At 43.9% G+C, this 27,926-nt stretch overlaps 1 protein-coding gene across 2 annotated transcripts in view; it reads right to left on the bottom strand.

The window, feature by feature from the left end:
- The window catches only part of SHROOM3 (shroom family member 3), a 339,127-nt gene that overhangs the window by 170,675 nt on the left and 140,526 nt on the right, over window positions 1–27,926 (bottom strand). For both annotated transcript variants that reach the window (XM_056568789.1, XM_056568790.1), the window contains one exon: window positions 25,728–25,811. In XM_056568789.1, the coding sequence (XP_056424764.1) occupies window positions 25,728–25,811 (84 nt within the window). The remainder of the gene's footprint in view (window positions 1–25,727; window positions 25,812–27,926) is intronic.

Genomic DNA, 27,926 nt, shown 5'->3' with positions numbered 1-27,926 from the left:
TCCCCTTAATGCAAGTCTATGGCAGGGGGCGTGACAACCGCTACGCCCCCTCCCATAGACTTGTATTGAAAGGAGTGGGCTGTGACGTCACGAGGGGCGGAGCCATGACGTAACGATGCTCTGGCCCCTGTATTGCCTGTCATTACGTGCAGAGCAATCTCGCTCTGTGCTGTAATGATAGCGCAGTGCCGCAGCGGGGATCCCGGGGCTCCCCAGCAGCGGGACCGCGGCGATCTGACATCTTATCCCCTATCCTTTGGATAGGGGATAAGATGTCTAGGGGCGGAGTACCCCTTTAATGCTTTGTTTAACCCCGGTTGGAGCGCAATTAACCACTTTTTCTTGGTACAACATCATTTTCCGGAGATGTGCTTCAAATCAGTAAATCCGTTGAAAAATCCCAGTCCAATAAAATCCAAATAGGGAAAAAACCTACAACAAGAGTAATTCTGGGCCACTGTATTGCCTTCTTTACACATGGACTGCTTGTGCCTCGCCTTTTCTTAATCATTGCTCCTAATTTTTAGTGTCATAAATTATTATTAGTAATCTAATTTGATTTGTTAGCATTCATACTGTTACCTGTTACTGTCACAAATATGACCATTAAAAATACCCATTAAAAAACTACATTGCTTTAAATGAATGTACAATATTGGATTACAGGCTAGTATTATACTAGCTATAAATTGCTATTAAATCCAGTGACAAATATACTCAGTGCCCTATAAATTTGTCAGTTCCTATGAACCAGCTGCTGTTACCAAGCCCAGGCAGTAATGTGTGCAGACGGTGTTTATTGCCGTCAATTACAATGTAGATTCCGCACTATAAACTGTAATCCATTCTGGAGCTCAGGTTATTTCTCATCCATTTGTGTTATGAATACCGGGAAAGCAGCCAGCCTATGCCAGCTACTCATTCCAATTCATCAGAGAAAATATAAACCAGATTTCAAACGCTATTATTTTTGGCTGTTACTTCTGCATACCTAGCACATAGTTTGGCTTAGTAGACATGTGCTCCACAGAGACCAAACCTAGGTGAGACAGAAGAAACATGGAGATGTTATCCATTCTGTTAGGTGCGTCTAAGGGTTCACACCACGATTTTCTATACAGTTTTTGGATACGGTTAAAACAAAACAAAAAAAAAACGTATGCAACTGTACAGAAAACCGTGGCCATAGACTTTCCATTCAAAACCGTATGCACCATATTGCATACGGTTGTCTCCGTTTTTCACACCACACGGTTTTTAACTTTTTTTTTTCTGGACAGAAAACCATGGCCTACCACGGCTTTTGGTCCAGGTGAAAGACCGTATTGACCCGTATACGTTTTTTTTTAACATGGGAGTCAGTGTGTACAGTTCCATCCGGTTTTTACCATACAGTTTTTGACTTTGCACTGTTTTTTTCTTGGAATTTCAATCAAACAAGTTAAACTTTATTCATAATGGAGTGAAAAGTTCAAAACGTATGCGTTTTTTTTCTTAAAAAACGGATGCAACCGGACATCACTTTTCAAACCGTATACAGATAAAACTTTGTACACACGTTTCGATACAGTTTAGTCAGGTTTTGAGGAATCCGTTTTTTTTATCAAAAACCTGAAAAAAAATTGTATTGCAAAAACGTGGTGTGAACCAACCCTAACAAGGATTTCCATTTTTTTGGACCATATTAGTTGCTATCAAATGATACATTACATAGAATTAACCCCCTTGCTGCACCAAACCACCAGGGATTCTGGCATTAACCCCTTCCATGCCTTAGACCACCAAGATTTTTGACACCAACCTATCCACTGACATCCAGGTATACTGACACTAACTTCTACACCAAAGGATTCCAAACTGTAGAGCTCCAGCTTTTGCAAAACTACAAGGCCAAGCATGCCTGGGCAGCCAAGACTGCTGGAAGTTGTAATTTTGCGATAGCTGGAGGTCCACAGTTTGGATACCACTGTCCTACACAGTCCTAGACCACCATTCCTTAACCTTCTTCACTGTCCTAGACAGGTATATTGATATCCACCCTTACACTACCCTAGATAACCGAAGCACCTGAATTTAACCCTCTCATTGTCTTAGACCTCAAGCTATACTGACATCCATCCCTTCACTGCCCTAGACCACCATGGATGCAGACAATAACCTTCACCGTGCCATACCTGCATGCTGTTTAATACTATTTCCCTGGGCTCTGTGTGGTTCTGTGTATCTGTTTGCTTTAATAGGGCTCTGAATATCTGTCAATATTTTTTATGGCACTGTGTGTTACTACTTCATGCTGTTCTGTATTGGCCAGCTTAGAGGGAACTCAGCACAGGTACTGTAACTAACTGCCCTGCACACAAGCTACAAATGCCTAGAGCAGTGTTTCCCAACTAGGGTGCCTCCAGCTGTGGACAAACTACAACTCCCAGCATGCCCGGACAGCATTTGGCTGTCCGGGCATGCTGGGAGTTTTAGTTTGGCCACAGCTGGAGGAACCCTTGTTGGGAAACACTGGCTTAGATGGAACATCGCTAGACCGATGGCTGTAAAGAGAAGAAGCTTTAGACAGATTGCTTTATCAGCTAAAGCATTCTACTAGGCAGCTTCTATTTGCAGCCATCGGTCACAGCCTGCCATAAGTTTTGGCTGCATTGCTAGAGATACTCCCTCTAAGCTTGTATGCACCATGGTCCATGTAGATAACATGTGTACCATGGTCCCTGTAGATCCGCCCCTGTTGATAGGTTACTTTTTTTTTTTTTTTAAATCTTAACCCTTCCAGTACTTATTAGCTCCTAAATACTACAGAATAAATGATTTTCTTTTTGAAACACAGAGCTCTCACTGACATTACGAGCACAGTGCTCTCTGCTGACATCTCTGTCCATTTTAAGAACTGTCCAGAGTAGGAGAAAATACGCATAGCAAACATATGCTGCTCTGGACAGTTCCTAAAATGGACAGAGATGTCAGCAGAGAGCACTGTGGTCATTATAGAAAATAATTTCCTCCGTAGTATTCAGCAGCTAATAAGTACTGGAAGGATTAAGATTTTTTAATAGAAGTAATTTACAAATCTATTTAACTTTCTGGCACCAGTTGATTTAAATAAAAAAGTTTTCCACTGGAGTACCCCTTTAACTAGCTTCTTAAAAAAGATTAGATTGTAAGCCCCACTGAGACTGTTGTGGGTGATGGGGATTTATATGTAGTAGTGCGGATTACATATTCATCATATAAGGGCCATAAAATACATAGCTGGTATATGATCAGATATGGCATATTGCAATGACAAAGTGGTGGTACATATTCCCTATTTGGTCTCTACGTAGTTAAGTTTTGGAAAACTTGCTTTTCTCGCTTTCCAGTCAAAATGGCGCACAAAATTTGTGCGACATTTTTAGTAAAAAAGTGATAAATGTCTGTCATTGACATCAACATTTGTTCTATAATTGTTACGCCGTGCGCTCCGGGTCCCCGCTCCTCCCCGGAGCGCTCACAGCGTTCTCCTGTTCGCAGCGCCCCGGTCAGACCTGCTGACCGGTTGCGCTGCGATAATGTCCCCAGCCGGGATGCGATTCGCGATGCGGGACGCGCCCGCTCGCGATGCGCATCCCGACCCGCTTACCAGACTCGTTCCCCGTCTGTGCTGTCCCGGCGCGCGGCCCCACTCCCTAGGGCGTGCGCGCGCCGGGTCTTTGCGATTTAAAGGGCCGGTGCGCCACTGATTGGCGCATGAGTTTTAATCAGTACCTTCACCTGTGCACTTCCCTATTAATACCTCACTTCCCCTGCACTTCCTTGCCGGATCTTGTTGCCATTGTGCCAGTGAAAGCGTTCCTTGTGTGTTCCTAGCCTGTGTTCCAGACCTCCTGCCGTTGCCCCTGACTACGATCCTTGCTGCCTTCCATGACCTTCTGCTACGTCCGACCCTGCTCTTGTCTACTCCCTTGTACCGCGCTTATCTCAGCAGTCAGAGAGGTTGAGCCATTGCCGGTGGATACGACCTGGTTGCTACCGCCGTTGCAAGACCATCCCGCTTTGCGGCGGGCTCTGGTATAAACCAGTAGCAACTTAGAATCGGTCCACCAACACGGTCCACGCCAATCCCTCTCGGGCACAGAGGATCCACCTTCAGCCTGCCGAATCGTGACAAAGTATTCAAAATGACATTCAATAAGTGTATTAACCCTTTAGGTGTTTCACAGGAATAGCAGAAAAGTGAAGGAGAAAATTCACAATCTTCATTTTTTACACTCTCATGTTCTTGTAGACCCAATTTTAGAATTTTTGCAATTGGCAGAAAGGAGAAAATTTTTGCTTGTATTTGAAACCCAATTTCTCTCGAGTAAGCACATACCTCATATGTCTATGTTTATTGTTCGGCGGGCGCAGTAGAGGGCTCAGAAGGGAAGGAGCGACAAATGGTTTTTGGGGGGCATGTCACCTTTAGGAAGCCCCTATGGTGCCAGGACAGCAAAAAAAAAACACATCGCATACCATTTTGGAAACTAGACCCCTCGGGGAACGTAACAAGGGGTAAAGTGAACCTTAATACCCCACAGGTGATTCACGACTTTTGCATATGTAAAAAAAAAAAAAAAAAATGTTTTCCCTAAAATGCTTGGTTTCCCAAAAATGTTACATTTTTAAAAAGGATAATAGCAGAAAATACCCCCCAAAATTTGAAGCCCAATTTCTCCCGATTCAGAAAACACATATGGGGGTGAAAAGTGCTCTGCTGGCGCACTACAGGTCTCAGAAGAGAAGGAGTCACATTTGGCTTTTTGAAAGCAAATTTTGCTCTGGGGGCATGCTGCATTTAGGAAGCCCCTATGGTGCCAGAACCGCAAAAAAAAAACCACAAGGCATACCATTTTGGGAACTAGACCCCTCGGGGAACGTAAAAAGGGGTAAAGTGAACCTTAATACCCTACAGGTGTTTCACGACTTTTGCATATGTAAAAAAAAAAAAAAAATGTTTTACCTAAATGCTTGCTTTCCCAAAATTTTAACATTTTTAAAAATTGTAATAGCTGAAAATACCCCCCAAAATTTGAAGCCCAATTTCTCCCGATTCAGAAAACACCCCATATGGGGGTGAGAAGTGCTCTGCTGGCGCACTCACTACAGGTCTCAGAAGAGAAGGAGTCACATTTGGCTTTTTGAAAGCAAATTTTGCTCTGGGGGCATGCCGCATTTAGGAAGCCCCTATGGTGCCAGAACAGCAAAAAAAAAAAACACATGGCATACCATTTTGGAAACTAGACCCCTCGTGGAATGTAACAAGGGGTAATGTGAACCTTAATACCCTACAGGTGTTTCACGACTTTTGCATATGTAAAAAAAAACATTTTTTTTACCTAAAATGCTTGGTTTCCCAAAATTTTTACATTTTTTAAAAGGGTAATAGCAGAAAATACCCCCCAAAATTTGAAGCTCAATTTCTCCCGATTCAGAAAACACTCCATATGGGGGTGAGAAGTGCTCTGCTGGCGCACTACAGGTCTCAGAACAAGAGGAGTCACATTTGGCTTTTTGAAAGCAAATTTTGCTCTGGGGGCATGCCGCATTTAGGAAGCCCCTATGGTGCCAGGACAGCAAAAAAAAAAACCACATGGCATACTATTTTGGAAACTAGACCCCTCGGGGAATGTAACAAGGGGTAATGTGAACCTTAATACCCCACAGGTGATTCACAACTTTTTTGTAAAAAAAAATAAAAAATTTTTACCTAAAATGCTTGGTTTCCCAAAAATTTTACATTTTTAAAAAGGGTAAAAGCAGAAAATACCCCCCATAATTTGTAACACAATTTTTTCCTGAGTACGGCGATACCCCATATGTGGCCCTAATCTGTTGCCTTGAAATACGACAGGGCTCCAAAGTGAGAGCGCCATGCGCATTTGAGGCCTAAATTAGGGACTTGCATAGGGGTGGACATAGGGGTATTCTACGCCAGTGATTCCCAAACAGGGTGCCTCCAGCTGTTGTAAAAGTCCCAGCATGCCTGGACAGTCAGTGGCTGTCTGGTAATACTGGGAGTAGTTGTTTTGCAACAGCTGGAGGCTCCGTTTTGGAAACAGTGGCGTACCAGACGTTTTTCATTTTTATTGGGGAGGGGGGCTGTGTAGGGGTATGTGTATATGTAGTGTTTTTTACTTTTTATTTTATTTTGTGGTAGTGTAGTGTAGTGTTTTTAGGGTACAGTCGCACGGGCGGGGGGTTCACAGTAGTTTCTCGCTGGCAGTTTGAGCAGCGGCAGAAAATTTGCCGCAGCTCAAACTTGCAGCCGGATACTTACCGTAATCCTCCGCCCATGTGAGTGTACCCTGTACGTTCACTTTGGGGGGGGGGGGGAACATCCAGCTGTTGCAAAACTACAACTCCCAGCATGTAGGGTCTGTAAGTGCATGCTGGGAGTTGTGGTTTTGCAAGAGTTGGAGGCTCTGTTTTGGAAACGGTGGCGTACCAGACGTTTTTCATTTTTATTGGGGAGGTGGGCTGTGTAGGGGTATGTGTATATGTAGTGTTTTTTACTTTTTATTTTATTTTGTGTTAGTGTAGTGTTTTTAGGGTACAGTCGCATGGGCGGGGGGTTCACAGTAGTTTCTCGCTGGCAGTTTGAGCTGCAGCAGAAAATTTGCCGCAGCTCAAACTTGCAGCCGGATACTTACTGTAATCCTCCGCCCATGTGAGTGTACCCTGTACATTCACATTGGGGGGGGGGGGGGGAAACATCCAGCTGTTGCCAAACTACAACTCCCAGCATGTACGGTCTATCAGTGCATGCTGGGAGTTGTAGTTTTGCAACAGCTGGAGGCACACTGGTTGTGAAACACCGAGTTTGGCAACAAACTCAGTGTTTTGCAACCAGTGTGCCTTCAGCTGTTGCAAAAGCTACAACCCCCAGCATGTACGGACAGCGGAAGGGCATGCTGGGTGTTGTAGTTATGCAACAGCGGGAGGCATACTACTTTGGCTGGGGATGCTGGGGATTGTAGTTATGCAACAGCTGGAGACACACTGGTTTGCTACTTAACTCAGTGTGCCTTCAGCTGTTGCAAAACTACAACTCTTAGCAGTCACCGACAGCCAACGGGCATGCTGGGAGTTGTAGTTATGCAACCCGCAGATGCACCACTACAACTCCCAGCATGCACTTTAGCTGTTTGTGCAAGCTGGGAGTTGTAGTTACACAACAGCTGAAGGTACACTTTTCCATAGAAAGAATGTGCCTCCAGCTGTTGCAAAACCATAAGTCCCAGCATGCCCATAAGGGAATGCTGGGAGTTGTGGTGGTCTGCCTCCTCCTGTTGCATAACTACAGCTCCCAGCATGCCTTTTTTGCATGCTGGGAGCTGTTGCTAAGCAACAGCAGGAGGCTGTCACTCACCTCCTGCTGCTGCTTGATCGACGCTGCAGGTCAGTCCCGCCGCCGCCGTCGTCGCTCCTGGGGCCCCGATCCCAACATTAACGCCGGGGATCGGGGTCCCCAGCACCAGGGGTGCACGTCCCGCACCCGCTCACGTCCTCCGGAAGAGGGGCGGAGCGGGTGCGGGAGTGACACCCACAGCAGGCGCCCTGATTGGTCGGCCGGGAATCCGGCCGACGAATCAGGGCGATCGTGAGGTGGCACCAGTGCCACCTCACCCCTGCAGGCTCTGGCTGTTCGGGGCCGTCTCTGACGGCCCCGATCAGCCAGTAATTCCGGGTCACCGGGTCACTGGAGACCCGATTGACCCGGAATCGCCGCAGATCGCTGGACTGAATTGTCGACATGGGGGGGCATAAGGACCCCCCTGGGCGATATGCCGCGATGGCTGCTGAACGATTTCAGGCATCGGGCACCGGCTCCCCTCCGGCTAGCGGCGGGGGGCCGGGAATGGACAGGACGTACTCCTACGTCCTCGGTCCTTAAGGACTCGGAAACGGGGGCGTAGGAGTACATCCATTGTCCTTAAGGGTTTAAAATTATATGCACATGATCAGGATTGGGCCCTGAGTAACATATCACTTTTTTTTTGCACTATGACAGCTACGCTTTAATGACCAGGCTCTTTTTAATTTTTTTTTACATGTGTCTCTTTAAATGGTAATAACTTTAGAACGCTTTTTCTGAGCAGAGCGATTCTGAGATTGTTTTTTCGTGACATATTGTACTTTATATAGGTGGTGCATTTTTGTTGACACATGCGGAATTTTTTGTGGAAAACTCCAAAATATTGTGAAAAACTGGAAAATTTCTGGCGTTTTTTATTTTTATAGTGTACACTGTGCGGTAAAAGTGATGTCATATTTATTCTGTGGGTCAGTACGATTATGGCGATACCCATTTTATATAGCTTTCTATGTTCTTTTTCCTTTTCTGAGCAAAATTATTTTTCTGACATTCATTTTCCAACAGCCGTAACTTTTTTATTTTTCGTCTGACACCACTGAGTAAGGGCTTATTTTTGGGGAGATGAGCTGTACTTTTTATTGGTATCATTTTTGTGATACTTGCTACCTTTTGATCTTTTTTATTCTGCTATTTGTACCAAAATTGGGGAATTTTGCTTTTCTTTTTTCTTACGGCGTTCACCGTGCAGGATAATTTACATTATAGTTTTATAGTACATGTCATTATGGATGTGGCAATACCTATTATGTATATGATTTGTGTTTTTGATATTTTTTGGTGATAATACAGGGCTTTTATTGGGAAAGGGGCATTTTTTTAATAATTTTTTTTACACTTTTTATAAAAAAAATTTTCACTTTTTACTGGTTATACTATGCTGCAATACATTTTTACTGCAACACAGTATGAGCCGATCAGCTGCACACAGTACAGGCATCTATGGGGTTAATGCTGCCGGGACCGGCACGATCACAGCCCTGGCAGCTGTGGCGGGACTCCGGCTGTCAATCAATTGACAGCCGGGTCCCGCCGCCGATCTCCTGCGCTGTGCAGAAGATTGCTAGGACGTATGCATACGCGAAAGTGTCGGGTGCTGGGACATATGCATGCGGCCTATGGCGGGAAGGGGTTAAAGGGGTTTTCCAGGAATTATTTTTTTTTTTATATCAACTGGCTCCAGAAAGTTAAACAGATTTGTAAATTACTTCTATAAAAAAACTTACATTTTCCAATAATTATCAGCTGCTGAAGTTGAGTTGTTCTTTTCTGTCTGGCAACAGTGCTCTCTACTGACATCTCTGCTTTTCTCGGGAACTGCACAGCGTAGAAAAGATTTGCTATGGGGATTTGCTTCTACTCTGGACAGTTTCCGAGACAGATGTCATCAGAGAGCACTTAGACAGAAAAGAACAACTCAACTTCAGCAGCTCATAAGTACTGAAAGGATTAAGATTTTTTTAATAGAAATCATTTACAAATCTGTTTAACTTTCTGGAGCCAGGTGATATACAGTATATAAAAAAGTTTTTTCCTGGATAACCCCTTTAAGTTTGCAGTTTGTTAAATAATCAAAGTCCACTTTATTCTAATAGCAATTTTCATTCAGGCTTTGAAAATGATGTTTGTAGTCCTGCCAATTACTGTGATGTACGTAAAACCCTAGATGAAAGGGTCTACTTCACATAAAGGTTGAGGTGGGACAGTGGTTAGAAATGATGGACATATTTACAGGTGAACCTGTAAAATGAAAAGCTGCAACGCTTTATTGGTCAGCTGCTATTTCTTTTTTTCACAGTTCATAGGCAGTAAAACACTCTAGCTAACATTACAAAATAAGGCGATATCACTTTAAAAAAGGGTTGCATGATTAAAAATAGTTGTCTCCTATATGCCAGAAACTGCGCCCCTCTTGCTTACGGTTTGTGTGGTATTGCAGCAGAAGGCAGTTGCAGAAATGTCTCCAGTAAATATCTGCCACGTGTGAATTAACATACTTGTCTTTATTTGTACCCCAAAAATGTTAAGTGCTGCAGAATCTGTTGCCACTATATAAATAAAATTATTATTATTGTTATTAATAATAATGACAATAATTAACAATAATAATAACTGTGAACAGCCAGTAATATATTATAGTACATTCTAGTCAATCTGATCAGTTATTGTCAGTTTGGATCTGTTTGAAATCAGATGTCACCACATTCTGCTATTAAAGGGGTTATCTAGGATTAAAAAAAAAAATCTTCAAAAAACAGCACAACATCTATGCACAGGGTGTGTACTGTTTCAGCTTAGTTTCATTAAGTGAATGGATCCAAGTTGTAATTCCACACACAACCTGAGGACTGGTGTGGTGCTGTTTTTCTATTCCTGGATAACTAATTTAACAGAAGCCATTACACTAGTGTCAACAGAGCCTTGAATTTTTTTTCTCATGACTTATAAGGTTTTCCCAGACAACATAATTCAAATATCAGTAAATCCATGTATAACAACTTTCGGTAGAACAAAGAGATGCTTATCACTGAATATGGTGGCTTAGGAGTGTACACATGAGCACTGGAGGAAGTGGAATGTAAGTGAAAGAATGCATATAGAAAGCAGATGTGGTATCAGGGTGTGATGAGGGCAGTTGTCCTTTAACAAAAATTTGTCAAACACCTGTGAGGTGTTAAGGCTCACTATACCCCTGGTTACGTTCCGTGGGGGGTGTAGTTTCCAAAATGGGGTCACATGTGGGTATTTATTATTTTGGGTTTATGTCAGAACCGTTGTAAAATCAGCCACCCCTGTGCAAATCACCAATTTACACCTCAAATGTACATAGTGCGCTCTCACTCCTGAGCCTTGTTGTGCGTCCGCAGAGCATTTTACATCCACATATGGGGTATTTCCGTACTCAGGAGAAATTGTGTTACAAATTTTGGGGGTCTTTTTTTCCTTTTACCGCTTGTGAAAATTTTAAGTATGGGGTAACAAATGTAATTTTTTCACACTAACATGCTGGTGTAGACCCCAACTTTACCTTTTCATAAGGGTAAAAGGAAAAAAAAAAAGCCTTCAACTGTTGCAAACCTACAACTCCCAGCATGCACTGACAGATCATACATGCTGGGAGTTGTAGTTATGCAACAGCTGGAGGCACATTGGTTGCAAAACACTGAGGGTTTGTTACTTAACTCAGTGTTTCACAACCAGTGTGCCTCCAGCTGTTGCAAAACTACAACTCCCTGCGTGTACAGTCTATCAGTGCATGCTGGCAGTTGTAGTTTGCAACAGCTGGAGGCACACTGGTTGCGAAACACTGAGTTAGATAACAAACTCTGTATTTCGCAACCAGTGTGCCTTCAGCTGTTGCAAAGCTACAACTCTCAGCATGCATTTACAGCCAAAGGGCATGCTGGGACTTGTAGTTATGCAACAGCTGGAGGCACACTACTGCAACTCCCAGCATGCCCTTTGGTAGTTTGTGCATGCTAGGGGTTGTAGTTATGCAATTGCTGGAAGCACACTTTTTCATAGAAAAAATGTGCCTCCAGCTGTTGCATAACTACAACCCCCAGCATGCACAAACTACCAAAGGGCATACTGGGAGTTGTAGTAGTGCCTTCTGCTGTTGCATAACAACGACTCCCAGCATGCCATTTTGTGCATGCTTGGAGTTGTTGCTAAGCAACAGCAGGAGGCCAGCCTTGCCTCCTGTTGCTGCGCACATACCGCATCCTCCTGCTGCCGCCACTGCTCCTCCGAGGGCCCCGATCCAGCTGCCAATGCTGGGGGGACTCCAGGTATTCACTCCCGCCACCTGCTCTCGCCCTCCGGAATAGGGGCAGAACGGGTGCCGATAGGGACACCCCTACAGCAGGAGTCCTGATTCGTCGGCCGACGATAGTGAGGTGCTACCTCACTCCTGCTGCTATAGGGTAATAGGTGCCGTGTCGGACGGCACCTATCACTCTTTTTTTCCGGGTCACCAGGGACCCGATTGACCCGGAATTGCCACAAATTTGGGGGGGGAATTATTTCAGCAAGCATCCCGATCCCCGCCCGGCAAGCAGCGGGGACCGGAATTCTCACGGGCGTACAGGTACGCCCTTGGTTCTTAAGTACCCGTATGGCCGTGGTCCTTAAGGGGTTAATAATTTGCCATAGACACTCCCATTAAAGGTCCTCCTACTCATTGAGGAAAAATTTGCCAAACTGACAATTTATCCAGGACCAGCTGACTATTTAATGTGTATGGTGGCCTCCTGATTCTCCATCAGATTATGTTGTGGGAGAGTAGGATTGTGGGTGTTGCATTTTAACTGCATGTCGACCAGGGCACAAAACTGTGGCCTACACGCTCCCTCTATATATCCCTATGGCAGAGTCGAGAATACAGTGTTTGGGTATCTCCAACTCTGCCATAGAGATGCATGGTGGAGACGTGTCAGGCGAAGCTTTGTGCCATGGTCGACACTCCTCAATCATACACATAGCCGATGTGCTATGCAGGAGATTGCGGCGGGACCCAGCAGTCAGGGCCCCATGCAATCTGACACTTATCCCCTATCCTGCAAATAGAGGGTACATTTTTAGATACTAGATAATTCCTTTAACCCCTTAAGGATCCAGGGCATATGGATACACCCTGGATCAATAAGGACCCAGGGCGTATCAATATGCCCGTGGGAATTCCGGTCCCCGCCGCGCACCGGGCGGGGACCGGGATGCCTGCTGAAATCATTCAACAGGGATCCCGTGCAAATGCCCAGGGGGGTCCCGAAATCCCCCCATGTCAGCGATCGCTGCAAATTGCTGATGAATTCACACTGGCGATTTGCGCCGATTCTGGGTTATACGGGTCTATGGTGAATATAAGGGGGTGAATACAAGGGGGATCGCGGTTGTCCAAGACACCCACAATCCCCCTAAAGGGATAGGAGTGAGGTGGCAGGGGTGCCACCCCTCCTATCCCTGCTATTGGTCATCAAGAAGCGAAGACCATTAGCAGATCGGGGGCGCGGGGGGGTTAACCTTCGGTTTCCCCGTTCTGCCCACCCACAATAGGCGGGGAAGAACGGGGAAACCAATAGGGACCGGCACCAAAGTCCACTTACCCATCGGCGGTGGCAGCAGGTGGCGATCGGCGGCTGCGATCGGCGGCAGAAGAGGACGGCAATGCGACTCCCTGGATCGTACGGAAGCCGATGAGTTGCCTAGCAACATCTGAAGGGCTACAGTCTGAGACCACTATAAAGTGGTCTCTAAACTGTAGCCCTCCAGATGTTGCAAAACTACAACTCCCAGCATGCCCAGACAGCTGTTTGCTGTGTGGGCATGCTGGGATTTGTAGTTTTGCAACAGCTGGAGGGCTACCGTTTGGATATCACTGTGCAGTGGTCTATAAACTGCAGCCCTTCAGATGTTGCAAAACTGCACACCCCAGTATGCCCAAACAGCAAACATCTGTCTCAGCATGCTGGGAGTTGTAGTTGCGTACCTCAAGCTGTTGCATAACTACATCTCCCAGCATGCCCTTCGGTGATCAGTACATGCTGGGAGTTGTAGTTTTGCAACAGCTGGGGGCACACTGGTTGGAAAATACAGATTTAGGTAACAGAACCTAACTGAAGGTTTTCCAACCAGTGTGCCTCCAGCTGTTGCAAAAGTAAAACTCCCAGCATGCACGGTCTGTCAGTACATGCTGGGAGTTGTAGTTTTGAAACAGCTGGAGGTTTGCCCCACATGTGAATGTACAGGGTACATTCACATGGGCAGGTTTACAGTGAGTTTTCTGCTTCAAGTTTGAGCTGCGGAATTTCGCCGCAGCGCAAACTCCTAGCAGGAAACTCACCGTAAACGCCCGCCAGTGCAAATGTACCCTAAAAACACTACACTACACTAACACATAATAAAGGATAAAACACTACATATACACCCCCGTGCACTGTCCCCCCAATAAAAATGAAAAACGTATTGTACAGCAGTGTTTCCAAAATGGAGCCTCCAGCTGTTGCAAAACAGCAACTCCCAGCATTTCCGGACAGCCACTGACTGTCCAGGCATGCTGGGAGTTTAGCAACAACTGTTTGGGAATCACTGGTGTAGAATACCCCTATGTCCACCCCTATGCAATCCCTAATGTAGTCCTCTAATCCACATGGCGCTCTCTCACTTCGGAGCCATTTCAAGGAAACGGTTTAGGGCCACATATGGGGTATTTCTGTACTCGGGAGAAATTGCACTACAAATTTTGTGTTTTATTTCTCCTTTTACCCCTTATGAGAAGGAAAAGTTGGGGGCTACACCAGCCTGTTAGTGTAAAAAAAAATAATTTTTTTACATTAACATGCTGGTGTTGCCTCATACTTTTTATTTTCACAAGAGTTAAAAGGAAAAAAAGACCCCCAAAATTTGTAACGCAATTTCTCCTGAGCATGGAAATACCCCATATGTGGGCATAAAATGCTCTGCGGACTCACAACAAGGCTCAGGAGTGAAAGTGCACTATGTACATTTGAGGCCTAAATTGGTGATTTGCACAGGGGTGGCTGATTTTACAGCGGTTCTGACAAACGCAAAAAAAGAAATACCCACATGTGACCCCATTTTGGAAACTACATCCCTCACGGAACGTAACAAGGGGTATATTGAGCCTTAACACCCCACAGGTGTTTGAAGAATCTTCATTAAAATTGGATGGGAAAATGAAAAAAAAAAACTTTTTTCACTAAAATGCTGGTGTTACCCTAAATTTTTCATTTTCTCAAGGGAAAATAGGAAAATAGCCCCCCAAAATTTGTAACTCCATTTCTTCTGAGTACATAAATACCCCATATGTGGATGTATAGTGCTCTGTTGGCAAACTACAATGCTCAGAAGAGAGGGAGTGCCATTATGCTTTTGAAGATAAATTTTGTCCAGAATTGAAGGCCATGTGTGTTTACAAAGCCCCCATAGTGCCAGAACAATGGACCCCCCCCACATGTGACCCCATTTTGGGAACTACACCCCTCACATAATGTAATAAGGGGTACAGTGAGCATTTACAGCCCACAGGTGTCTGACAGATTTTTGGAACAGTGGTCCGTGAAAATGAAAAATGTAATTTTTCATTTGCACAGCCCACTGTTCCAAAGATCTGTCAAACGCCAGTGGGGTGTAAATACTCACTGCACCCCTTATTAAATTCTGTGAGGGGTGTAGTTTCCAAAATGGGGTCACATGGGGGGGGGGTCCACTGTTCTGGCACCACGGGGGGCTTTGTAAACGCATATGGCCCCTGTCTTCCATTCCAAACAAATTCACTCTCCAAAAGCTCAATGGCGCTCCTTCTCTTCTGAGCACTGTAGTGCTCCAGCAGAGCACTTGACGTCTACACATGGGGTATTTACATACTCAGAAGAAATGGGGTTACAAATTTTGAGGGTCATTTTCTCCTATTACCCCTTGTAAAAATGTAAAATTTGGGGAAAAAACAGCATTTTAGTTTTTTCCTTTACACATCCAACTTTAACAAAAAGTTGTGAAATACCTGTGAGGTGTTAAGGCTCGCTGTACCCCTTGTTATGTTCCTTGAGGGGTGTAGTTTCCAAAATAGTATGCCTTGTGATTTTTTTTTGCTGTTCTGGCACCATAGGGGCTTCCTAAATTCGACATGCCCCCCAAAAACTATTTCAGCTAAATTTGCTTTCAAAAAGCCAAATGTGACTCCTTTTATTCTGAGTATTGTAGTTCGCCCGCAGAGCATTTTATGTCCTAACAGGGGGTATTTCCATACTCAGAAGAGATGGGGTTACAAGTTTTGGGGGGCATTGTCTCCCATTACCCTTTATAAAAATGGTAAATTTGGGGGGGAAAAACTGCATTTTAGTGAAAAATATTTTTTTTTCATTTACACATCCGACTTTAACGAAAAGTCATCAAACACCTGTGGGGTCTTAAGGCTCACTGGACCCCTTGTTACATGCCTTGGGGGGTGTAGTTTCCAAAATGGTAGGCCATGTGGGGGGTTTTCTGCTGTTCTGGCACCATAGGGGCTTCCTAAATGTGACATGCCCCCCCAAAACCTTTTCAGAAAAACTCACTCTCCAAAATCCCATTGTCGCTCCTTCCCTTCTGAGCCCTCTACTGTGCCCGGCAAACACTTGACATACACATATGAGGTATTTCCTTACTCGAGAGAAATTGGGTTACACATTTTGAGAGGATTTGTCTCCTTTTACCTCTTGTAAAAATTCAAAAACTGGGTCTACAAGAACATGTGAGTGTAAAAAATGAAGATTTTGAATTTTCTCCTTTATTTTGCTGCTATTCCTGTGAAACACCTAAAGGGTTAACACACTTACTGAATGTCATTTTGAATACTTTGAGGGGTGCAGTGTTTATAATGGGGTCATTTGTGGGGTATTTCTAATAGGAAGGCACTTCAAATCCACTTCAAACCTGAACTGGTCCATGAAAAATTCCGATTTTGGAAATTTTGTGGAAAATTACTGCTGAACTTTGAAGCCCTCTGATGTCTTCCAAAAGTAAAAACATGTCAACTTTATGATGCAAGCATAAAGTAGACATATTGTATTTGTGAATCAAAATATAATTTATTTGGAATGTCTATTTTCCTTACAAGCAGAGAGCTTCAAAGTTTGAAAAATGCTAAATTTTCAATTTTTTCATAAATTTTAGGAATTTTTCACCAAAAAATGATGCGAGTATTGACAAAATGTTACCACTAACATAAAGTAGAATATGTCACAAAAAAAAAACCAATCTCGGAATCAGAATGAAAGGTAAAAGCATCCCAGAGTTATTAATGTTTAAAGGGAAAGTGGTCAGATGTGCAAAAAACGCTCTGGTCCTACAGTGAAAATTGGCCTGGTCCTTAAGGGGTTAAGCTTGTCAGACTATTGTGTTATCGAATTGTAGCATTACGGGAAAGCTTTGTGTAAAAGATGTGTATGAGACCAGTAAAATAAGTGTAGACCCAAATATTAACAACAAACAAACATCAACAAGCAATGAGAACAAATGGGGAGAGGATCCTAGCCATAAGAGCTTACAATCAAATTCATGTTAATACGTAGCTGTGTATAATAAATGGTGTTTTCATTCTGTGACATTGAACTAGGCACAGACAAGTTTATCTTGCTTATATTGCCATTCCTCTCCCTACTAAGACAGTTTCTACAACTGTCCTACAATCATAAATACTTCCTCCCTATTGCAGACTTCCTCTTCTGCTAATACTTAGGATGAAATCAATACAAAAGAGTTTTGTTAGTGGACCTGAGAAAAAGAAACACAAGCAGTAAAGGGATAAAGATCAAGAGCAGAAGGTGCTGTTCATAGTGTTACAAGATAGAAGAGGATCTAAATGATTCATTATGTACTTATAGTATACAAACTAAACATGGCTGACGCTGGTACTTACATATACATTGCAGAGCAAATTCTGGTAAATGGACATATGAAGAGAAAGATCATGTTACTTGCAAAGGTTTTAAATAGGTTTAATAGGTGAAGTAGTTATTACTAAATTACATATTCAGTTGAGAGGGGATGACCCCAATTCCTGCCCATGGGCCATACCTGGGATCCCAATCTCCCTCTTCCTACTGGTTATACCTCTACCTATGCAGCCAAGCATTCATCCTACTGAATGTAACACCAGAAATTAGTGACATTAAATCATATAAAGATATATTGAAGCGACTGCAAGAAGCTGTGGTTCATGGGGATTTACCAATACTTACACCCGGAAATTGGCATAAAAAAGTCACAGTTTTTTGCGCTATGCTCTAAGTTTTTTTTACAAAACATTTTTTTTTTTATAAAATAAAGCTTGCACATTTTTTTTCACTTTTTTTTAACCCGAGACTGTAACTGACTTGCAAATATTGATAAGCATAATGTCTGTGGGTCAGTGATCCTTTCATCCAGCTCCTATTGAATTTTTGTTGCAAGAGCAGGTCAATGGAAACAGTAGATATTCCAGCAGTAATCCGTGCAGGGCAGGGAGGGATGGGAGAGGAAGGAGACATGCATGCTGGTTAAAAATACAGTTTTATGATCTTACAACTGGTCATGGGATAACACACAGGTATGATTTGTTTTATTTCCCGATCAGCTACTCCCCCCCCCCCCTATACCTGCAACCTGTACTCATAGCAGGGTATAGAGCTGACAGATTCCATTTAATCTTGTCTGATCGATGGATTGCTGTAGTATTTTATGCAAAGAAAGTAAACCATTTTTAAAAATGTATTTTGGTTCTGCATATATTTCTGCGCACATGCTGCTCTTTTAAATATTATTATAGGTATTGATTTGTGGCTTAGATCAACCTATTTCACTTACGAAACCAAAAATATTTCCATTATGTTTTTTGAGAGAAAATGTGAAATCTTTTACATTTTAAGAGGCAGTTAGGCAATTATTCTTGAGAAAAGTAAATGTGTAACCCATAAAATGAAGATTGCTTTCGTTTACCAACCGTAGATTTCTCTGTTGTGTGATAAGTAGATAAGCATGAGCTTAGCAACTGGTAAACACAACTGTAAAATGTGGGATGACACAGAAAGAATCATTGGAAAAAGTTCTAGGGGCAGAGTAGAGAGCTCATAAAAATATTTCTACTTCTTATCAATAAATGTCGGCAACAGGTGTTCTACCTTTCCTTTGGTATACACAGAATTAAGCATATTATAGCATAGAAGATGTCACAATATACAGGTTTATCTATATATATATTAATACATCACAAATGCTGTTACTATTATTGATAATGAATTATCACCCCGCTCATCAGTGGGGGCTGGGTCATACACCATTAAGATATACTTATTTACAAGAAAAATGTACGAAGCACCCAGAAATGTCAGATTGCTTTAAAACTCAGCATGCAGGTATGTCTCGGTAGATATGTAAATGATTGTAGGTGAGGGCTAATTGATACTGAGTATTGCCCAAAAAAAAAGGTGTAAAAGTGCTTCCCCTGCTGCCCTTTAACCCCTTCCCGACCTATGACATACCTGTACGTCATGGGTGGCAAGGTGTTCCCGACCCATGACATACAGGTACGTCATGAACATTTTTGCCGCTACTCGCGGCATCCCGCAGCGCCCGGTAAGATGGTGGCTATCACTGATAGCCAGCCATCTTACCATGCGACCAAGGGGGGTTTCATCCCCCCCCCAGCGATCGCTGCTATCAGCTAGTCAAATCAGCGTTTCGCTATCAGAATACTTAGCAGCGCGGTGTGTGAGTCCCGATCACGGGGATCGGGACACACACCGCTCTGCTAAGTGTCCCTGACCCGTCCCCCCGGCGTCACTTACCCGGCCATGCGAAGTCCCAAGCAGTCCCGGCGCGAGCGGCGTCCTCCAGGCGGTCCCGGCGGCGCTGCGTCCCTGCGGTGAGTTTCCGGCAGCAGGGCGGCATCTTCATTGGCAGCAGTGAGATCGCCGTAAAGCAATCTCACTGCTGCCTCTGGGAGTTTCAAAACGGCAACTCCCAGCATGCCCAGACAGCCTTTGGCTTTCTGGGCATGCTGGGAGTTGTAGTTTTGCAACATCTGGAGGTCCACAGTTTGGAGACCACTGTAAAATGGTCTCCAATCTGTGCTCTTCCAGATGTTGCAAAACTACAACTCCCAGCATGCTCAGTCTGTCCAGGCATGCTGGGAGTTGTAGTTCTCTAACATCTGGAAGAGCACAGATTGAAGACCATTATACAGTGGTCTCCAAACTGTGGACCTTCAGATGTTGCAAAACTACAACTCCCAGCATGCCCAGACTGCCCAAGCATGCTGGAAGTTGTAGTTCGGCAACATCTGATCCTTCAGATACTGCCGAACTACAACTTTCAGAATGCCTGGGCAGTCTGGGCATGCTGGGAGTTGTAGTTTTGCAACAACTGGAGGCACACTAGTTGGGAAACATTGTCCGTTTCCTACCTCAGTGCCTCCAGCTGTATCAATTGTTGCAAAACTATAACTCCCAGTATGCACTGACAGACCATGCATGCTGGGAGTTGTAGTTTTGCAACAGCTGGAGGCACACTGGTTTGGAAACACTAAGTTTGGTTGCAAAACACTTGAAAGTTTATTACTTAACTTAGTGTTTCCAAACCAGTGTGCCTCCAGCTGTTGCAAAATTACAACTCCCAGCATGCACGGACAGCCAAAGGGCATGCTCGGAGTTTGCAACAGCTGGATGTTTGCCCCCTCCCCCCAATGTGAATGTACAGGGTACACTCACATGGGCGGAGGTTTACAGTGAGTGCTGCAAGTTTGAGATGGCGCAAATTTTGCGCTGCAGCTCAAACTCCCAGCGGCAAACTTGCTGTGAACCTCTGCCCATGTGACTGTACCCTAAAAAAACTACACTACACTAACACTAACCTAAAATAAAAAGTAAAAAACACTACATATACACATACCCCTACACAGCATCCCTCCCCCCAAAAAATGAAAAACGTCTGGTACGCTACTGTTTCCAAAACGGAGCCTCCAGCTGTTGCAAAATAATAACTCCCAGTATTGCCGGACAGCCATTGACTGTCCAGGCATGCTGGGAGTTTTGCAACAGCTGGAGGCACCCTGTTTGGGAATCATTGGCATAGAATACCCCTATGTCCACCCCTATGCAAATCCCTAATTCAGGCCTCAAATGCGCATGGCGCTCTCTCACTTTGGAGCCCTGTCGTATTTCAGGGCAACAGTTTTGGGACACATATGGGGTATCGCCGTACTCGGGAGAAATTGCCTTACAAATTTTGGGGGGCTTTTTCTTCTTTAACCCCTTATGAAAAGGTGAAGTTGGGGTCCACACCAGCATGTTAGTGTAAAAAAATAAATTTTTTACACTGACATGCTGGTGTTGCCCTATACTTTTCATTTTCACAAGAGGTAAAAGGGGAAAAAAGACCCTCTAAATTTGTAATGCAATTTCTCCCGAGTATGGAGATACCCCATATGTGGGCGCAAAGTGCTCTGAGGGCGCACAACAAGGCCCAGAAGGGAGAGTGCACCATGTACATTTGAGGCGATTTGCACAGGGGTGGCTGATTGTTACAGCAGTTCTGACAAACGCAAAACAATAAATATCCATATTTGACCCCATTTTGGAAACTACACCCCTCACGGAATGTAATAAGGGGTGCAGTGAGAATTTACACACCACTGGTGTATGACAGATTTTTGGAACAGTGGTCTGTGAAAATGAAAAATAAAATTTTTCATTTGCACAGTCCACTGTTTCAAATATCTGTCAAACGCCAGTGGGGTGTAAATGCTCACTGCACCCCTTATTACATTCCATGAGGGATGTAGTTTCCAAAATGGGGTCACATGTGGGAGGGTCCACTGTTCTGGCACCATAGGGGCTTCCTAAATGGGACATGCCCCCCAAAAACCCTTTCAGAAAAACTCACTCTCCAAAATCCCATTGTCGCTCCTTCCCTTCTGAGCCCTCTACTGCGCCCGCCGAACACTTTACATACGCATATGAGGTATTTCCTTACTCAAGAGAAATTGGGTTACAAATTTAAGGGTGATTTCTCTCCTTTTACACCTTGTAAAAATTTAAAAATTGGGTCTACAAGAAAATGCGAGTGTAAAAAATGAAGATTTAGAATTTTCTCCTTCACTTTGCTGCTATTCCTGTGAAACACCTAAAGGGTTAAAACAATTACTGAATGTCATTTTGAATACTTTGTCATACCTCTATGATGACATTTTGCCAAATAGACAGACCTTGAAGAATGATGGTCGTTTTGTCATTTAGACTGTTCTGACCAAGCTGTTAGGAGGTGTTGGGAGCAGAGGTTACGTGAGGGCACACACTGCAAATGGGCTCTGGATGGCTCAGATGGACCAGCTGTAGGATTGTTTGATCTATTGACAACTACAAGAAGTACACATGGTTTGCTTGTCACCATCAAGAAATATGTGGCATCTTCATTACACACCCATGTATCAACCCGGACCATTACAGGGATTTAGCAGAAGAAAAATTTGGTGTCACAGCACCCATTATGTGTCCTGCCATTGACAGACAGCAACCATGGCTTTTATATTAGTGGTGTCATGAACAAGAAACCTGTCCTTCATCTTTACTGACAGATCTAGGTTTGATTTGTGATCCGGTGATAGTCGCAGTTGGAGTATGAGAGCCATGTCAACACTGTCTTTGCTGTGGAGCGAAACACTGCCCCAACTGCAGGTGAGATGATCTTGGGAGCCATTGCATACGACAATCAGTCATTCCCAGTAGTTATATGATGGATACTAGGGATATAGATATGTGACGGACATTCTGTGGTCACATTTGTTGCCTTAAATGGCCGGGCTTCCAACTAGCATGTCTCAGCAGGACAATGCTCCCCTATACACAGCAAGGTTTCTTAGCAATGTGCCCACCAGATTGTAACAATCCCTTGGACTTCCATGCCCAAGCAGATCTTAACTTTTGGACTAAGAGGGTGCTAGAGCCTCACTCACTGTACAGTTTTCCACAATAAACAAGTCTTTTGCTTTACTATTGTAATTTCTTACATATATCGTCATTACATTCACGCATATAAAGTTCCATTCATTTTTAACTCTTTCTTTGTAGTTTTATTTTTCGTGAAAGATTATATACGGCTAAACCGTCCCCCTTTAATTGTTAATAAAGGTATATTTATTTTAGGAAAGCTTAAAAGAGACCATTCTAATATTATGATATTGTCATAGATCATTTCTTGTGGGTGTGCTTGATCTTTCAACAATTAAGTTATAAAAGTAAAGGAAGACTTAATGGTAAAAAAAAAATACAGATTTCCTAAACGGGGTTAAAATGATTTGTTGAGTGAGTAGGTTATGGGTACTGGCAGAAAAAGCAATGTATCATGACAGTAAAGGTCAATGGGAAAGGTAACGGTGCAATACCTTAAAAGTAGTGTGCAAACAGATGAAAAGTGAGTGTCTATTGATGAGAGAGTAGTCATAGAACTGCATGCAGACCAGGCAGAACATGATGAAATATATGATTGGCCAGTGTTGTTGCATAGACTGTTGACTGAGTACATAGAGCCTAGAAATGCAGAGCATAACATACAAATCAAATAGATCACACAAAGTGTGTGCTAGCTATTGCAATGAGGTTTCGACCGCAGATAAAGTTGAGTGCAGAGATTAGTATTTTATAGTACCATGGTTTATTGTGCTCTCTATTGGTGAGCGAGTGGCCCATATACTGTTCAAGCACGGAGACCATCTGATTCCTGTCTCCCCCAATGGCGCAACCTCATATGGCTACAAGATCTGATCATGAAGCTACAAGATCTGAAGAAAGTTCTGGTACCCATACATTGGAGGGGCAAATGGCTTTTGAGAAATAACAATTTATTTGGAAAACCTCTTTAGGGTACTTTTACATGTACAGGATCTGCGGCAGATTTGATGTTGTGTTCACTCAAATACAGTAGTTTGCATTGAAATCTGCAGCAGATCCTGCACATGTATCCAAAATGTAATAAATCCCCCCCTTTGATTAAGTAATGTGATGAATTGATGTCCAACAACTGGAAAACTGACCAGAATAAGGCTGGGTTCACACCACGTTTTGTTAACTACGGTTCCCGTATACGGCTGGGAGGAGGGGGCGGGGCTTAATTGCGTCGCCCGCACTTAGCCGTAATCGGGAACCGTATTTAATGCATGTCTATGAGCCGACCGGAATGAACCACAGCCTTCGGTCGGCTTCGTTTTCGGCTGTATGCGGTTTCCCGACCATAGGTAAAAATGCGGCCGACCATGTTTTTGCCTGCAGTCGGGAAACCGCATACGGCCTAAAACGAAGCCGACCGGAGGCTGTGGTTCACTTCGGTCGGCTCATAGACATGCATTAAATACGGTTCCCGAATACGGCTGAGTGCGGGCGCCGCGATTAAGCCCCACCCCCCCCTCCTCCCAGCCGTATACGGGAACCGTAGTTAACAAAACGTGGTGTGAACCCAGCCTAATACATTTTAGCCATCATTTATCTCAGGTGCACAAACTCCTTAAAGTGATACATTACTAGTTCTATGAAAATTTGGCTACTGGTTTCTTAACCTTACCAATTTTCTTCTCATCTCAACTATAGAAGCATCATATGAGTGAGTAAAACATCCAGCCAAAATGTCTTATAACAGTAAAAATATCCTCCAGTACAGATGAATGAATCTGATCATGGGGATGAGAAAAGCCATATTTTCCAAATATAACACAAAAGAGGCAGAAATGAGAATCCGTTTTGCAACATTTCCACCTCCACTGATTTATATGCCACAAATATGGATATGTAACTAAATATTTGTCCATCTGCTTACCAGATTTATCGGGGTATACCACGCACCGGCCTATAACACGCACCCTCATTTTAGCAAGGATATTTTGGTAAAAAAACGTTTTTTACCCAAATATCCTTGGTAAAATGAGGGTGCGTGTGTGTGCATGCGTATACCCCGATACACTGTTTCTGACCCCGCAGAAGCCCCCAGGAAAGGCAGGGGGAGATTGGCCGTCGCTGCCCGCTTCTCTCACCTGCCTTTCCTGGGGTCTAGAGCCCTGCTGCCGCAGCTTCTCTCCCACTGGCTATCTCCGCCGCTGCCCGTTCTCTCCCCCTGACTATCGGTGCCAGGGGGAGAGAAGCGGCACCGGCAATGGGGCAGCGGCAACGATAGCCAGCGGGAGAGAAGCCAGCGTTGCCTCCCCCATCCCCGGTTGTATAATTACCTGTTGCCAGGGTCGAGTCCGGGCTGCTTCAGGCCTCTGGTGTGCGTCCCCTGCGTCGTTGCTATGCACTGCACGGCGCAATGACGAGTGACGTCATTGCGTCTCGCAGCGCATAGCAACGACGCAGGGGACGCACGCGGACCCGACCCTGGCAACAGGGGCAGCGGCACCCATTGCTTCTTTCTTCTTTCCCCCTGTCTGTCCGCGCCGCTGCCCCATTGCCGGCGCCGCTTCTCTCCCCCTGGCTATCGGCGCCGGCAATGGGGCAGCGGCACCGATAGCCAGGGGGAGAGAACGGGCACCGGTACCGATAGCCAGGGGGAGAGAAGGGCCGGCAGCAGGGCTCTAGACCCCAGGACACCCTGGTCATAACTGATATGTCTATATGGCAGAAATTTTATTTTTTATAATGACAATAACCACTTTACTTGTATCTAAAACCAATTTTCAGGCAAGAAAAACTGTGTGAATCATTGTGTATGTCACACTTTTTTGTAAACGTAATATAAAAACAGTCTTGCAGTGATGTAGCTAGGCTTTCTTTCGAATGGGTTAAAGATTCCTTTGGTGCCCTATTAGGTAATAGTGTTGAGCGGGAATATTCAAAATGCGATTTTTTTACCGCAAATATTGACACTTTGCGAATATTTAGAATACAGTGTTATATATTCATAATGATTAATATTCTTTTTTTTTTTTTGATGTCGGACTTTACTTGGCTATCTTCTTCAGGCCCAAAGAGTTGAATATAGCAACAGCACGCATATCTGAATGCCACTTTTTTTTATCCAGGGGAACAAAGGACTCCCATTCTCATGATCAATAAGGTCTCAGAGCTTGGAAACACACTAATGGGACACTTGTCACCTATCTTACCTCTTTAGGTTACACCAATGTATATGTTTTCCAATTTATAATTAACTTTTGCACACATAAAAGTGAATTACTAGTCTAACACAACTACTGAGCATAGAGACTTGTAAGTGGATAAACAAAACAAAGTATTTGAGAATGCAACCTTTGAGATTCACTGAAGTACATCTCAACAAGCAGGTACTCTATATGCATCACATGACTTACTCTTTTAGAGATATATGCTGGTAGATTTTGTCCTCTTTTTCTAGATGAGAAGTGTTTTCTAGCAGAACGTTTTCATGAACTGATCTGAAGAAAAACAAAAAGAAGTTAGGATGCACAGATGGTTCTTTGGCAAGCTAGAGGGGTAGAAGGAGCTACTAATGATATATAACCTCTTATTGGAATGCTATGACGCCCTTAACGCTGGTTCATTTTTTTCAGAAGACTTATATTTCATGTTAAGGTTATTTTTTCTGTGATGACTCAGGGTTCATGACCACGCCCCCAAGTGACATCACACCACGCCCCTCCATTCATGTCTATGGGAGGGGACGTGACGGCCATCACGCCCCCTCCCATAGACATGAATGGAGGGGCATGGTGTGACATCACTAGGGGGCAAGGCCATGATGTCCCAGTCTTGGAGGCAGCGCCCGGCACAGAATACCAGGGGGTCCCCAGTGGAGGGACCCATGCGATCCTTTGGATTAGAAATACGATGTATAAAGCCATATGTGAAGGAAGTACAGAAAATGCGGGGGTTCTGTATCCCAAGCGCTACTGTTAGACAGAATCGATAGGCCAATAGGTACACAGGATGCTTTTTATTTCATTCGTACATAAAAAGGTTGCCGCCAGGACACAGGAACCCACTCACAGGACGCCACAAAATGTATATTTTGGACCTGAAGAAGGCGTGAGAGCACACCAAAACGCGTTTGTCCAGTTGTACTTTTTATGTAAAAATGAAATAAAAAGCATCCTGTGTACCTATTGGCCTATCGATTCTATCTAACAGTAGTGCTTGGGATACAGAACCCCCGCATTTTCTGTACCTCCTTCACATATAGCTTTTTCCGTTGCCCTGCCCTGGGGGTATAGGACAATGGGGTACCAAGCAGCAAGCTGTAACAATCCACCCCACATTACTCCAGAGCCGCGCCACATATGCCGCACTGCTCTTAGAGAGCTATTTTCTTCTTTTCCTCTCTTTCTTGTCCTGAGAGGGCAAGCGTTGTATGGCGTGGGCTCCCCACTCAAGCCTGCGTCATACCGGCCAGCCCCCAGCTGATTCCTGCAGCTGGGGGCCGGCGTTAATAGCCATCCCGTAAACCTGTTAATAGTACCTGTAAACCATCCCTGGTGGTCCAGTGGGGTACATCGCCCCCCCCCCCCCGCAGCGTGATCTCCGGGGAGCAATCCACTGTGGAGCCGGCTAGATGGCTTACCTCACGTCCTGCGGCTGTCCCGGCTCTGTGATTGATAGAGTCTGGCTGAACCAGGCTTTATCAATCAGGCGCAGAGAACATAAATCAATGTGGTTCTATGGAACCACATTGATCTGTATGAGGAATCTACTGATTCCTCCTAAAAGTCCCCTAAGGGGACTAAAAGTGTTTAAAAAATTAAATAAAAAGTAAAAAAAAAACACCCATTAACCCCTCCCATGTTAAAAGTTTGAATCACTCCCCCTTTTCCCAAATTCCATATAAAAAATATGTAAACATAATAAAAAATAAACATATGTGGTATCTCCACGTGCGTAATTGTCTGAAGTATAAGCATTTAAGGTTAATTAAACCGCACGGTCAATGGCGTACACGTCAAAAAATTACAAAGTCCAAAATTGCGTATTTTTGTTCACTGTATACCCTAAATTTTTTTTAAAAAGCAATCAAAAAGTCCCATCAAAACAAAAATGGTACTGATTAAAACTTCAGATCACGGCGCAAAAAATGAATGGAAAAATGAAAAACTTATACAGGTCAGAAGATGACAATTTTACACGTACTAATTTTGGTGCAATCGGAAGCCCCCAAAAGTTACAAAATGGCGTTTTTTTTTCCAATTTTGCCCCACAAATATTTTTTTTATGCTTTTGCTGTAAATTTTGTGGTAAAATTATTCATGTCATTATAAAGTACAATTGTTGGCCCTCCAAAAAAGCCCTCATATGGGTCTGTATGGGCAAAATTGAAAGCGTTATGATTTTTAGAAGGTGATGAGGAAAAAACGAAAGTCCAAAAACTGAAAAATCCTGCGTCTTTAACCCCTTAAGGACCCAGCCAATTTTCACTGTAGGACACGGCCATTTTTTGCACATCTGACCACTGTCACTTTAAACATTAATAACTCTGGGATGCTTTTACCTTTCATTCTGATTCCGAGAAAGTTTTTTCATGACATATTCTACTTTATGTT

The sequence above is a fragment of the Hyla sarda genome, chromosome 1 (genome assembly GCF_029499605.1).
Source record: "Hyla sarda isolate aHylSar1 chromosome 1, aHylSar1.hap1, whole genome shotgun sequence".
Taxonomy (NCBI): Eukaryota; Metazoa; Chordata; class Amphibia; order Anura; family Hylidae; genus Hyla; species Hyla sarda.
Note: the sequence above shows the minus strand (reverse complement) of the source record. Positions and strands in the feature narration are given on the sequence as shown.